The following is a 14,848-nucleotide window of genomic DNA, read 5'->3' as shown; positions in this document are numbered from 1 at the left end:
CCACTCTTTTTTTCCATTCTTGTCTCTCTCATTCCTTACCAAGGACTGTAACTGATTTTGATTTGGAAACAAATGGAAGAACAAGTTGTTCCATGCCATCAGTAATGTGGCATGTGCAATCAGGTGTTGGTAGAAGTGTCTGTATCACAGAAAAGAAGAAGTTTGAGGCCTCAGGTGGCAGGACCCTGAAAAATCCAAGCTGCCCTTGCTTCCTGCTTCACTAGGAAGTGCAGAGAGGAAGAACAGGTAAATGGGATCAGTCTGACAGCTCTACTGGCTTGTCAGAAGGCTGGAGAAAGATGCTGTCCCTCCACACTTGCTTATGCAGGAGAGGATGCTCTCCTCCCCTTTGCATCCTTTGTCTGAAGTGCAGGAGAGAAGCAGACCTGGTGAGCTCTGTGTGCATGGTAGAAGCATTTAGCATTGTGTTCATCTAGCCTGGGTATATGGAATAACTTTTGAAATGTCACCGTATGGCACCCAGCAGCAAAGCAATTTTTCGCTTCCTGTTATAAATGGAGTAAAAAAACTGAGGTATTTCTGGCACATGCCTCTGCTCCCATTCTTATTCTGCTTCTTTTTCATTTTTGAAAATGTGCATTTTCTGCATCTCTGGCCACAGGAAAAAGTGGCTAAGAACTGGGTGTATGTGGATGGGTTCCTGTGTTCATCTGAGACCCTGCTGACTTCACTCAATTTCTCTTCAATAGCTGCTGTTCAGTCATGTGTGCTTCATTTCAGGACTGCAGTCTAAATTAGTCTAAAGTTAATTCACTGTATTCTGAACAAAGTGAATAGCAATTCAGCCCACAGGTAGTGGTGTATATGTTTGAGGGTGGAAGTGGAATCTGGTTCTTAGATTCCTTCAATGATAGTTTTGAGTCCAGCCAAAAAATGTCCATGTTATATACATCATTGTGAGTCAAGGAAGCAAAGGGAAAGCAGCTCATTACTTCATTTCTTAAAACTTGTAAGATGAAAGCTTATTCTGAAGAATTATGTGTCTGAAAGACATCACATTCTTCTGTTGGTCTATGTATTTTCCGCTGATGAAAAACATTTTCTTGGTGTTTGAAAGCATATGGAGTTTGGAAAATAGCTGTATTTCTACACCGGGACATTACATTCACATTTATTTGGTCTGCAAAAGGCTCAGTTGGGATCATAAATACTTTTGTCTAACTTTAATCCCTTTGCTGTAGCTAGTCTGTTAAAATCAGTAGGGTAACTTCATGCTGGTAGGTCAGACTGAGCTAATGAAGCCAAGATGTAATTTTCTGTCCTTTCTTGGCCACTGACTCCAGTGCTGGGTATGTCTGTACTGTCATCAGTATAGAGACTGTTTTTCAAAAAAGTTCAACCTTGAAACATATAATGTCAAAGCACTTCAAATAAGAGCCCTGGACCCTCTGAATTAAGGAACAAAACTATTCTTTGCTTCAGGAAGGCAGGAGACTGGAGCCAGCTACAAAATATGTGAGTGCATTACTTCAGTGAAATGCATGCATAGCATTTTCCCCAGGTTTCCCCAGCATTTCCCCAGCATTTTCTGCCAGGTTCTTCAGGCTGATAGAGCATTCATAACATTTGTGATGATTTTCCAGAAATTAAGGATGCAGAGAAGAATTGCTAGCTGAAATGCATTATTGTGTAAGACATTTAGAATGATGTTGTGACCCTTTTCCTCTTTGACTTGTGTCCAGAACTATCAATGATTTTACTGGTTACCTGTCTGACCCTGGGACAATCAAGAGGAAATTTGTCCCACTCCAACCCCCAGGGCCCTTTTACCATGAACAATAATCCATAATAAGTATATATGAGTTTATGACTGTCCCTAAAGCATTGACATACATTTTTTCACCAAACACTCCATAATCAGTCTAGCTTTGTACCTACCTCCAGCTGGAAGGCATTCTGAGTGGAGGCAGAACGCTTCTAAAATCATGAGTATAAAACCCCTGGTTTCCCACTTCATTAAAACTGTGACATAAGAAGTGAGGAATACCGGGAAAACTGGGCCCATTGGATATGCCTACAGGAAATGCTAGTGAAGAAAACTCAAGGAGGATTGAGGCAAGGAAACTTCCCTACACTGCCACACTGCTGTGAGAGTAAGCTAGATGAATTTGCCCTGTGGCAAGAAGGAATAGGTGATCGGCATATGCATTCCTTTTTATCCCTAGGGAACAAGATTGTCATTGGGATGACGAGCTGAACTCTTTGGGACATGCTAAGGGAGGCCAAGTTTCTCCATGACCTAGTAAAGATGCTGCAGCAGTTGTGGTAGACCTTTACTATTAATTGTAGCTTAGAACTGTATTCACTTCTCTCATGCTTGGCCTTTTTTATATGGCATAACCCTTATTTGGATCAAGTAAAGTAATTGTATTCTTTCACTTATTAAGTTTGTTGTGGAATTTCCTCTGGTGGACACAACTGCAGGTTGGTAGCAATAGGAAAATGGGCAGAGGACCACAGTCCCTGGGAGGGCACTTGGAGAACTCTGCCCTTATGGAAGCTAGAGGAATAGAAGATATTCAATAATGCTATAAAATACAGCTGCAAATGCCAGGCAAATAAAATGACAAGGATGATGGAGTATTTGAACATTACAGAATAAATTAGGGTAGACCTAGAGACTTGGAAAGTTACTGCTAACATAAAATATGGGCAACTGGGAATATTTTCTCCCTACGTCCCATATATCATTCTTTCCTTTTGAATCATATCTTCCCATTTAAAAAAATGGAAAGTGCATACACAAGTGCTGTTGAGTGTAATAGAGTTCAGCCTTTAATATAAGGCAGACATGGTTACCAGAGAGCCTGACACAGCTTGTACAGTTGTGGTGAGCTGAAACAGCTTGGGTATTCTGTAGCTAAGTATTAGATTGAACAGAAAAAAATATATGGGCAAGGGAGGTTGAGGATCAGAAGCCAGAAACTTTTCAGTTCTTTGACAACCTTGAAAAGGATTGGGTCTCAATTCTTGGACTGCATTACTGCTAGAAAAATTTCTGTAAGCAACAAAATTTTGGCGGCAAAGGAACCTGGGATGGGAAACTGGAGACAGTGGTGTACTACCATGAACTAAAGAACTAGCTAATTTGTTCAAGTTTAAAAAGAGAGAAGGATTACTTGAATGGAAAAGTACAGAGCATGTTTTGTAGCACATGATCAGCCACCATTAGGACACACACATATACCCACAGGGAGTGGAACAGATCAAATCTTAGGACAAGGGTGAATGCCCTTAAAATGAAAGAAGGCAGATTTAGATTAGATATCAGGAAGAAATTCTTTACTGTGGGGGTGATGAGGCTCTGAACAGGTCACCCAGAGAGGTTCTGCCCCATCCCTGGAAGTGTTCAAGACCAGACTGGAAGGGGCCCTGAGTGCCCTGGTCTAGTGGAAGGTTCCCAGCACATGGCAGGAGGGTTGGAATTAGGTGATCCTTCAAGTCTCTTCCAACCTAGACTATTCTATGATACTATGACTCTGTGAACCCTCAGCTATTCAGCAATTCCAAGGCAGCAAGGTGTGATGGTATAACCTGAAGAAAGCAAGGACACATGGAATACAAAACATCTATAATGTAATAATGTAGAAATACTTTGGGTTTAACACGCTTAAATTTGCAAAGTGATTTTATGGCACTTCATTTTTCATAGTAAATGAAAAAGACTGGGCTTTTCTTTCTTAGAACTGAGTAGTTAACTGTCCAGGGTCATTTGCCTGATTAGTTTTAGCCATAATCTGCCTCACAAAGGCTACTTAATTTCATCATAAAACATGACAAATTCTGCCTTTCTAATTCTATGCTTCTATCATGCATTTTCTTATAAGTTCAGCAAATATTTGTCACTTAATACACAGACAGTGTTAAAGAATCACACAGATTTATTTATGGCTCATATAGACTCTAGATTGGACAGTAAAACCCTCATGCGGCTGGTTGCTGTGGGACGTTTGGACTGGGTCACAGGACCTTCCCCATACAAAAATGAGAGCTGCAGTGGACCCATAGTGTAAAAGAGCAGCAATAAATAATGGCAAGGGACAATTAGTGCATGGCTTATATGACTCTGTACCAGAGCTCACTCGTCAGAGCCTCCTTCAGAGCCACGCTTGGTTTTCCAGACCTGTTTCCTTCCTGCCCACTAAAATTCATTTTCAGCCAAAAACTGCTAATAAATGTAAAGCCTTAAAATAGCAGTATAATGTACACAAATGCTTGTAAGCTGTGCAGGCCTGGGCACAGTGCTACTTCTCAGGCTGCTGTTCTAAGTATTAGTACTAGTAATGATTTATGTGGTGCCACTGAGCTGTGTGACGCTTCCTAAACTTGTAAGAAGGCTGGTTGAACCATAAAGTCAGAATAACTTCCTCAGTTTCACAAAGTGAGGCAATGGGCCTCTGGGGGAGGTCAGTCCACCTGGAGGGTAGGCACAGATCTGCTTGTGGACAGGACCTCCAGCATGTTAAGCATTAATTTCACCAAGAATGAGACAAAAGGCATTACAAGAATTTTCCTGGAATAAAAGGACTTATTATCCGTGTGTCTTTCTGAACTGCAGAAATGCAGCTTACATCTTTTTCAGCTGAAGAAGCAAGTCCAGTTCTTGTAAACAGAAAAACATTGCAGAGGTGCTCTTTTCCATTGCAACCATGAATGCACAAAATACTACAGTATTAATATGAAGAGGGAGTTGAACTTTATAAGACTAACGGAAGGAAGTTAGGACAGGATGGGCCTTGGATGTAACAGCTGGAAGGAGCATGACTTGTAGGAAAACAAAACCAGTCTTTGGCTATTCTGAACAAGTAGAAAAAAGTTCCAGAAAAAAAAAATAAAAATAACCTATTTTAGGGACTTACTAACATAACTAAAGCAAGATCTGCACAGTATGTACTGGTAAAGCACTTCAGTGTGTTCACACACACTTACACATGCTGCATTTATGACCAGTATTATGCATTTTATTGAACCACAGGATTAGTTCAGACTACAGCTTTTTCCACCTAGAAAATGTTTGATAATCATTCATCTGCAAATGAAAAAAAAGAAGCTAAAATGTCAAGGAGAAAATATAGTATTGAGCAAGTCCACTTGTTTTCATCTGACCTTTTTAATAAAGAATATTTCAAAGCAGTAAGATGTTTCAAATAAAAAAAAATAGCATTTTGTTCTAAAAATGTCCGTCGTTTAAATTCTCACATTGTTCCCATCCCCCTTGGAAGACATGAAATTTAATGCAAATCAATGTAAAAACAACCATTAAATTGGAATTCTGGGTCCTTTAACAGAAAGCTGTTTTTCTGAATACTTTCCATATAATGCTTTGCAGCTGTTGTGGCCAGACAAGTGTTAATTTAGCGGGCAAGAAAGAGCTACCCTGGGAGAAGAGAGCTCTGGGTGAACGGGGGCTCTGTAACTCCCTGGTCTCATGGCTCCTCACACCCAGGAGCCCCTTTGGGCTGCCCCCCAGCTCCCAGAGCTGCCACCAGCTGGGCTAATCCTGGCCACTCCTGCGCCCCACTTGGCTGCCAGCACAGCTGCTCCCCCCACTTCCCAACTAGGGTGGTCTCTCTTCCCTTGCCCACCACTCTGTGAGTATTTACTGGAAACATGTTTTCTTGGAGGAGGGTTAATCCTTTTTCATGCAGAGCTCCCCTCCCTTTTCCTGATATGCGGAAAGAAAACTCTATAACCCACAGAGTAAGTTATGGGATGTATGTATTTATTCAGTGCTGAGGTGCATGGGGAATATCTCCTCCAAAAACATGCACCCCCTCGGAGACCTGCCCCTCTCTTTTTATTCTCTACAAACTAGGGTTACAAAATACGCATAATGCATATTCATTTCCTAACACTGCCTGTCACCCACTTCATATTAAAATTAGCTCCACACCTCTTTGCCACTGTGCACTGCTCTTTGTTGGTCATCCTGGGGTTGTCTGGGGGTCTTTGGGGCTGAAGTAAGCAATCTTCCCCTCAGCTGAACTTTTCGCCTTGTCTCCTTGCACATGCTCCTTTTTAGTCCTTTGGCCATCTTCTGGACTTTGACACCATTTTTTCTGGCTCAGGGGCCCAGAGAACCCCCATATCCTGTTGTGCCTTTGCCCTTGCATCCTGTTTGTGCACTCCAGCTCTTTATCTTGCCTTGTAGCCTTACTCCCTTCCTGTTCTTGTGGAAACAGTAAGCATTTCACATGGTTTTGTCAGCCCCTCCTTTCAGTCAAAGCATTTCTTGATGTTTGATTCCTAATTCTTAATTTCTCTGTTTCATTCCAAAGAAGCTTGTTCCTGAAATTGTATTTTTTTACAGATAAATAAAACACTGCTAAAATTAGGCTCAGGAAGAGAAGTAGCAGGGTTTCTTGGCTCTACGCTTTCCCCTGTGTGGTCGTAATCTGTTCCAGAGAGCTGCCTCTGGTCTTTTGCCTCTCTTGTTAAACCAGTGGTTCTTGGAGGCAGCCCATGTCCCTGTTTTGTCAGGATGTGTTCTTGCACCAATTTCACATTGCATCTGCTTTTTCTGCCATGCTGACAGAGAATCACAGAATCATCAAAAAAGTCTGGAAGGGTCCTTAAAGACCATCCAGTTCCAACAATTCCTGTGAGACAAGGCTGCTTAAATCCTCATTCAACCTGTCCTAGAATACTTTCACGGATGGGGCTTCTGCTAAGACTTTTTCAGGTATGGTGAGTTCTGGTTTCATGGTTTGTTAACCTCTGTCTTTAGCTGCATCTAAGTAAAAACCAAGGTAACAATACTCGCCAATAATGCAAAGTTATTCTCAATATTTTAAAATTAACCACTGGTTTAATGAACTGGAGAGATACTTTCTTGAGGCTGCCTGACCAGAAAGCAAAATGGCATATCTAACTCAGTACTTAAGTGTGAAGTGTCCCTGCCCAGGGAGGCAAAAATTTAGTTTCAAATAAGCATTGTTAAAGTGAGAGGTGGGGCTTTAAAGCCCGGGAAGTGTAAACTCCATCCCTCTGCCTCAGGGCAGGGGCCCTGTGAGCCTGGGAAGACTTGTCCTACCCCAGACTCTAGTGGGGTGGCAGGCCAGGGAGTTCTGATTGGTTTTGAGCCCCTGGGGTTTCCCCCTTGCTGTGTTCCTATTAGAACCAGACCTTAAACTCCACCCTGGTTCTGTCCCATAAAACCCACCAACCTGCCGCTCTTCGGGGCTCTCTGTCCCTGGATCTAAACTGAGTTTGTTCCTGTGTTGAATAAATGGTTTCCTGAGCAGAAGCCCATCTTGTTGGAGTCCCATGCCGACCACCAGAATCCATAACCTCCCTGGACTTGATCCTGCAGTTGCAGAATGCAACACAGAAGAAATGGTGTTCAAAGTGAAACTAAATCCTGCCTTCATGCACTGATAGACTCTGAACTTGCTGAAGTTATCTCTCAAGAACTGAATGTCTTTTTATTATAATGCATATCTTGTTAAAATATTGATTCATGGATGATTAAAAAAAAAACCCTAGAAATTATTTCAAGGAAGCAGAAAACAAATGTCAGTATTCCATTGTAGCAAACTGTGATTCAGTTGTATCTTCAATGAACTGGAAATCTGGTATACTTCCTATTTACTGTCATGTAAAAAATGATACCTGAATCCTAGAGAACAATTCAGGTGGCAACATGGATAAAGAAAGTCTGCAAAGGTATACATCAAATGAGGAATGCCTATATTAGGGTTTTCCCAGCCTGGGAAAAAAAGAGCTATGGTGAAGGTGTGCAAGAGCAGGAGTTGATGGAGACACCAAGGATCCACTCTTTTTTCTCTTTCCCTTCCAGATCTTGGGGACATCAAATGGCATAGTGTCAGGTTTGAATTGTGAAAAACAATGTTCAGTTTCCTGGTAAATTTTAAAAGATTTAATAAAAAAGGAAATAGGAGACAAAGACAATAAAGTAAAGGGTTAAAATGGCCGGATGTTTGGCATTCTGCTAAGAGCACACCTGGTGTTTTGGAAACACTCTATATACCATTTCTATTGCATCACCTTGATATATATTCATAAGTTTTATGCATATTCAAACTTTTCTATTAACTAGTTTACATTTTCCAGGAACTGTTTAGCATGGCCACTCCTTGAGTCCACCTTTTTAGAGCATGCATGTTTCTTGGCTTGTGTTTTTAATTGCCTTCTTATTCATCTTTTAATTTGGGCCTTGGCTCCTTCTTTCCACAGACAGTGAGTGTTGATAATCAGCAGGTCCCCATCATCTGTTCACTGAATGTTATCCCAACCAAGTAGACAGTTCTAACATACTATATCAACTATTACAGCAAAGCCATTTTAACATTATACATATAGCATTCATCTTAATACTTGAGAAAAGCCAATATTATACTATGTATCCATAACAGAATGATGGTTAAGCACACGTTCTATACAATATTTTGGATGTCAGTAAGTCTGCATGGGTTAAAACAAAAGGTATTAGTTACAAAGGAAATCCCTGAAATCACACAGGGTGTGAAGGCATTGCCAAACTTCCTTTCCCTGTCCCTGTACTCCCCACTCAGCTGCTGGCTGTAGTTGAGATGTGGCCAGACTAACCTTCAGTATAATTAATTCTTCCTGATTTTACGTCCGGTTTTGGTTGCTGTGTCCTTGTATTATACTGCTGCATAATAAAAAGGGCTCCTCCAGGTCAAGGCAAGTATTTAATTTAGCAGCATGTTTTCCTCTGCAGCAGGAGCAGCAGCAGCTCAGCACTGAGCACGACACATCTGCTGTGAGCCCAGCAGCCACCTGAACTAGTGCTGCCTGATCTGGAGCCTCTGTGCCATCCTTTCAGCTGCCCAAAGAGCTGAATGGGAACTGTGAATTTTCAGATCCCTGACCTCCTAAATACCTTTTTTCTTTATTGGAGAAAAAAGCCCAGCAAGACCCAAAGGCTCTGTGGTTTAAAGATTAAACAAAGAACAAGGTCCAGCTGTGCTTTCACTTGGCAAAGACAAAAATATCCATGACTTAATGTACTTTAAAGTAAAAAAATGTAAGAGTTACAAAATTTCCAACATTATTTCTTTTAAAAAAAAAAAAATTGACTGATTATCTTGAAAAATTGACATGATTATAATTCAATTTTCTTCCATAAGAGAACAAGCCATATTGTATAGCTAAAAATATGGCACAATAGAAATCTGTATATGGTTCTGGGTGATTTTCTCACATTTCATTCACACTTTGGTGCCTCACTGAAAAGATGATGAGGTTTAAACCATTGCTAGTTACAATGCACGTGTGGACAAACACAAACTATTCTTATAAAAGGAAGTTTCTTCATTGTATTCTGTTGGCAACTGGAGTAGTTTTCCTGTGTGTCTCTACTCGACTGTGCAGTAACTGTTATTCCCTCTATGAAGGGCTGTTTCTGTGCCTCACTATATCGTCACCACCAACTGAAACTGAAAGCTCTGCAAGCTTATTTAAGCTATGGGAGCTGCAGGACACTTTCTCTTTTGTCCTTTTCTGACAGAGGTTTTGCTCTTCTCAAAGTAAGGAGAGGCAGAAAAATGGATATGTTACATAAAGTGGTGAATTTCTGCATCCAACACCAAACCGTTCTTGGTTACAGCACCATGTCCCTCCTGACGGCTGCCAGTGAGTTCATCTTCTCATCTGTGGTGTTCAAGTGTCCCTGCAATTCTTGGAACTTGGTATATGGTTCCTCCTTCCTCTTTGCTCCTGCCCTCGTGCTCTTGCTGCTCGGCTGCATGGTGAATGTCAGGATATGGCGTCTGTTGACAGGCAAATGTTCTCCAGAGAAGCAGTGCATTTCCTGTGGAACCTGTGCCCGCTACTGCCAGCTGTTGGTGCCAATGGCAGCCAAAACCTTGGTGGCCCCGCTCACCTGGATAGTGGTGGCCCTGTTAGGAGCCAACTTCTACGAGTGTGCGGCCAGCGGAAGCATACAGATACAACGCTTCTTCTGTAAAGATAATGCGATTAACTTCAGCTGCCAAAAAATCCTGTCCAAAATACCCTGTGATAAAGAATTATCAGCAAAGCTATCAAGTGAATGGCTCAGCCTCCAGGCACAGTCCCAGGTAAAGCCTCGCTGTTCTCCTTACACTATGGGCTTCAACCCTGGCTGCTCAATGTGTAGTTATGCCTGCTGGGCACTGTAAACAGTCCTTCTTGCTTATGTTATATAATACCATGTACCAAAAGCACACAGGTAGCAATTATTCATTGGCAAAAAAGCAGTAACAGAAAAGCAATAGGTGTGTTTTTATGATCCTTTCTGGTTTTGCATGTTTGCATGGTAATGGTTTGGCACTGTCATTTACAAAACCTCATGGGCAGGGAATGAGCCTAGAGAATGGGACTTTCCTCAGGAAGTTTTCTTCTCAGTTAACTTAGACATGGTGTGAGTTCTTCTCCTTCTCCACTTTTATGTCTCTGAGTACCTCAAACTTCTGCAAAAGTGCATTAGTTGAGGGGAAGCTGAGATCACTAAGAGAGGGGAAGCTGATGCCTCATTGCAACAGAGTGGTTACAAGGAGACATCTGGAAAGAGAAACAAGAACAGCTTGTTTGACTATGAGTCTCAGTGCTTGAACCTCTTAATAATTTCACACTTGTATTCTAGAAGAATAGTTAAAATATGCATCTGTCTTGTTAAAGTTTCTTGTTCTGAAGGCAAGCTGCATGATCAAAACAGTAACACTTGTGAATTGGGGTTTTTTTTGGTTCTTTGGCAGCACTCCAGTTTTGTTTCTGCATTGTGTGGATTTTGTCTTAACTCCAGTAGGAAAATCAGATTTTGTAAGCTTTTCTCAGGAAAACATCAAGAGTCAGTTAAGGGAGTTAAGTTTATAAGTTAATTTTTGTTAAGTATAGTTACTTGGATTTTTGTAAGTTCCTGTTTGGAACAAATGCCTATTAAAACAAAAAAGTGTTTTTGTTAAATACTTAGCATGCTGCTTCTCCAAGAAAAAGGCTGGAAAGGGAAAAACTATGCCATTGCTTTTAGATAGGGGAATGTTATAATTGAGTAGCAAATTTGATTAATAAAAAAGAACTTATTCTATAATCAAAATACAATTGTAAAAGGCCACAAGCAAAAGTCAGATCGGCGCTGAACCGGGCAAACAACGTCGGGTGAGGCAGGGAGGGGCTCTCTAGCACCGCTTCACCATGCTTCACAAACTGCAACTGTCACAGGGTGCTTTTTAAGTTTTCAGGGGGTCCCCTGGAAATATGCCCCTTGCAGACAAATATTCATGCTAACCTCGGTGCATATCACTATAATCTCGTCAGAGGAGGTTTCCTGGAAATATGCTAGGATTCTTATCAGACAAGATTGTAACTTTAGCATGAATTTATTCTGCAATGTATCACAGTAAGAAAGGAGCAAAACCAAGGAAGACTGACTGTTACTGACATTGCAGTGGAATCTAAAAGAAACATCCAGTCAAACAAAAATAGGAAAAGTGTCAGTGTATTTTTATTACTGACCACTATTTTTAATATCCAGCCTACTTCCAACAAAATTAAGAGCCAAAAAAGCACAAACTCCTTTTCATTTAGCACTCAATACTTCTTCGATTGAAGAAAAAGTCCTCTTGAGGTAAAAGAGCATGTTGCAGGATCTCTGCCTGGAGCTTCCAGCTAAGTACCTCTGGGTAGAGGAGGGACCAGCATCTACTAGGACACTTGGTTTTGATGGGACCTGTGAGACTTGTCTAAGGATGTTAAAATCAGGTATAAAAAACAAGAACAAATTCACATATTCAATAGCCAAATCTGTGTCCTGCCTACAAAACACAGAGGACACAGCCTTTCCTCTGTGTCAAGCAAAAGCTAGCTGTTTTTGCAGGCTCAGACATCAGGGAGAGTAGCTACAGCCCATGAGAACATAGCCAGCAGAAGCTCTGATTTGCAGCATGAAGCAGACAGAGTGATTCTGCACCCTCTGTGCCATAAATGTGACCACAATTGCAGAAACTGTATCTTGCCTTAAAAGTTAAGAAACCTGAATATAACTGAGCCAATAACTTCTGTCCATCTTCTCTTTTTTTGGTATTCATCTTTAATCTGACAAGATCAGCTGAGGGGTGCAGAAGCTCTGTATGTCTGGCTGAAATGCATACATGAGATCCCCTCTTTTGGCAGCAAGCAGTCACATGCACTCCAGGGTGTCTTTGCTTACACTATTCATATTTCTTCAATGTTATGTTCTATACTCCCACATATAACCATGCAAAAACACCATTAACATATATATTCTTTTTCCAAGGTGATAGGATGGTTCCTGATAGCCATCATCGTGACTGTGGCACTGATTTCAACATGTGCCAGCCACTGTTGCTCCCCGGTTAGCTATCTTCAGTTCATGTTCTGGAAAAGTTACACAGAAAAAGAAGATGAACTCTTTGAGATGAAAGCCAAAGAGCATGCAACTGAGCTAGCAGAAAGAAATACAAATTGCTTTTTTGAAGCCACTGACCCAGCACCATTTCATACCCCCAGCAATGAAGACTGGCAGAAGATTTCATTGTTGTATACCTTTAATTCAGATAAGCAGTATTACAGCAGGATACACAAGTATGTGGACACCAACAGAGTCAACAGCACCGAATCAAGGGAAGATGAATCTCACTGATTTAGTATTTGTGGATGAAACTTAAGCAGGATTTTCATGGTTGTAATGAAACAATTCCTTTAAAATGCTGGCAGTCCTTTAACCCTATTGATATAAGAAGAATCTTGCTCTCTGCTCTTACTGTAATCTATGCAAACTGAAAGTGAAAGCTGACAGTTGTAACCCTCAGCAAATGTGCTTTTAAATACATTTTAATCCTTTTGCTTAAGTACATTTAAATAGGAATTTTCTTATGTTGTTGTCCATATGTAAAATAAGCAGCATGCACAAAAATGTCTGCACTTATGTCAAATTATTACTGAAACCTTAAAAGCACTTGGCAGGTGGAGTGACAATACCAAACCTTATCAAAGAGACAAAAAAAGGAATGGAAGATTTGACCAGAAATTCAGCTCAGTTTATTAGCTCTCTCTTTATAATGAAGCTTTCAGTGATGCTTATAGCAAGCTGTAGATTAAGAAATTTTGCTTGTCTTAAGGGGTTAGGCTCATGCATAACATGGCGGTGTAGGTGGAGCTTATTAACAAATGTTAAAAGCACATTCATACATTTAAGGACATTAAAAATCTGCCATCCATATTAGCAAGTAGTAATATTCTTATCAAAGAACATCTTACTATAAGAAATAAAGATAAAAGATTTGAGTGAAGAATAATAAAATTCACTTTTCTTCTGAAAAGCTGTTGTTTAAGAGAGCATTTTATATATGTAAGTCAGATTGTTTGGTCCAGGCTGTCTGTGTGCTTCTCCTAGAAATATTCTTTATACACAATAAACTCAGAAATTATTCAGACAGACATAAATAAAGAAGTTGTTTGTTACTTTCATTTTACAATGAAGGTAGAAGGGAAGAGCCTATTTTAACTAGCTGAATATAACGAGCTTGGAAGGTTCTTTCTCACTATAAACTAAAAATATAACACATAAAGGCAGAACAAGATTTAATTTTACATGTAAAAAAAAAAATTCTAAAAAATATTAATCACAGCCACTGACTTGCTCAGTGCTCTTTTCCTTCCAAGAAACTCAATGATATAGAGTAACAGTGCAGGCTGGGGCCTGACATCTCAGACAGCATCTCTGTACAGAAGGACCTGGGTGTCTCAGTGGATGACAAGCTATGAGCCAGCAGTGCTCTTGTAGCCAGGAAGGCCAGTGGTGTCCTGTGGTGCACTGGGGAGACATGACCAGCAGGTCAAGGGAGGTGATCCTGCCCATCTACTCAGCCCCATTGAGGCCACATCTGAAGTGTTGTGTTCAGTTCTGGGCTCCTCAGTGCGAGAAAGACAAGGAGCTACTGGAGAGGGCCCAGCAGAAGAGTCACAAAGGTGATTTGTGTCTGGAGCATCCCTCCTATGAGGAGAGACTGCAGGAGCTGGGTCTGTTCAGTCCAGAGAAGAGAGGACTGAGAGAAGATCTCATTAATACCTCTCTCAAAGGCGGGTGGCAAGAGGAGGGTGCCAGACTCTTTCCAGTGATGCCCAGCAACAGGAGGAGAAGCAATGGCCTCAATCTAAAGCACAAGAAGTTTCACCTCAACATGGGAACTTCTTTACCTGGAGGGTGGCAGAGCACTGGCACAGGCTGCCCGGGAGTCTACCTCTCTGGAGACAATACAGACCCACCTGGATATGTTCCTGTGTCACCTGCTGTAGGTGACCCTGCCTTGTCAGAGGGTTTGAATTAGATCACCTTCAGAAGTCCCTTCCAACCCTAGCAGTTCTGTAATTCTATAAGAAAACAAGGACAGTATAGTTTGTTCACTTTCAGGATAATATTAATAATATTAATAATATTAATAATATTAATATTGATATGTTAATAATAATAATTATAGTAATTATTAAAAAGGGAATATTTGGCTAGTGTTGCTGGAAAAAGTGAAAATGACCATTGCCAATAAACAACCTTTATTGTGGTCAGCCACATGGCCATCTCAACCAGCTGGCCATTACCAGCAAAAACCCCACTGAGGACTCACAGGCACTGAAATCAGACAAATTCCACAACACCTTTCAGATCTAATTAAAAAGAAAAAATAACAAAAAGGCAGGGAAACTTGTTACTGGTTATGACATACTGTTACACGTACATGTTGCCGCTTCTTACTGGTAGCAGGTAACAGCAGTTGGGCTGAGACCAAGGGTGGTTAACAAATAGTTTTGGTTTTGTTCCCCATAAAATTACACACTTAAAGCTCTG

General features: G+C 40.9%; 1 protein-coding gene across 1 annotated transcript; it reads left to right on the top strand.

The window, feature by feature from the left end:
- Window positions 1–9,519: 9,519 nt before the first annotated feature.
- Window positions 9,520–13,342, top strand: CALHM6 (calcium homeostasis modulator family member 6). Its single transcript, XM_005518615.3, is given in 3 exon segments — window positions 9,520–10,085; window positions 12,281–12,621; window positions 12,623–13,342. Coding segments are annotated over 3 exon segments (924 nt in total). The 5' UTR covers window positions 9,520–9,551; the 3' UTR covers window positions 12,672–13,342.
- The last annotated feature ends 1,506 nt before the right edge of the window (window positions 13,343–14,848 follow it).

The sequence above is a fragment of the Pseudopodoces humilis genome, chromosome 3, assembly GCF_049639895.1.
Source record: "Pseudopodoces humilis isolate 2021_Gansu_Grassland_sample_001 chromosome 3, ASM4963989v1, whole genome shotgun sequence".
Lineage (NCBI taxonomy): Eukaryota > Metazoa > Chordata > Aves > Passeriformes > Paridae > Pseudopodoces > Pseudopodoces humilis.
Note: the sequence above shows the minus strand (reverse complement) of the source record. Positions and strands in the feature narration are given on the sequence as shown.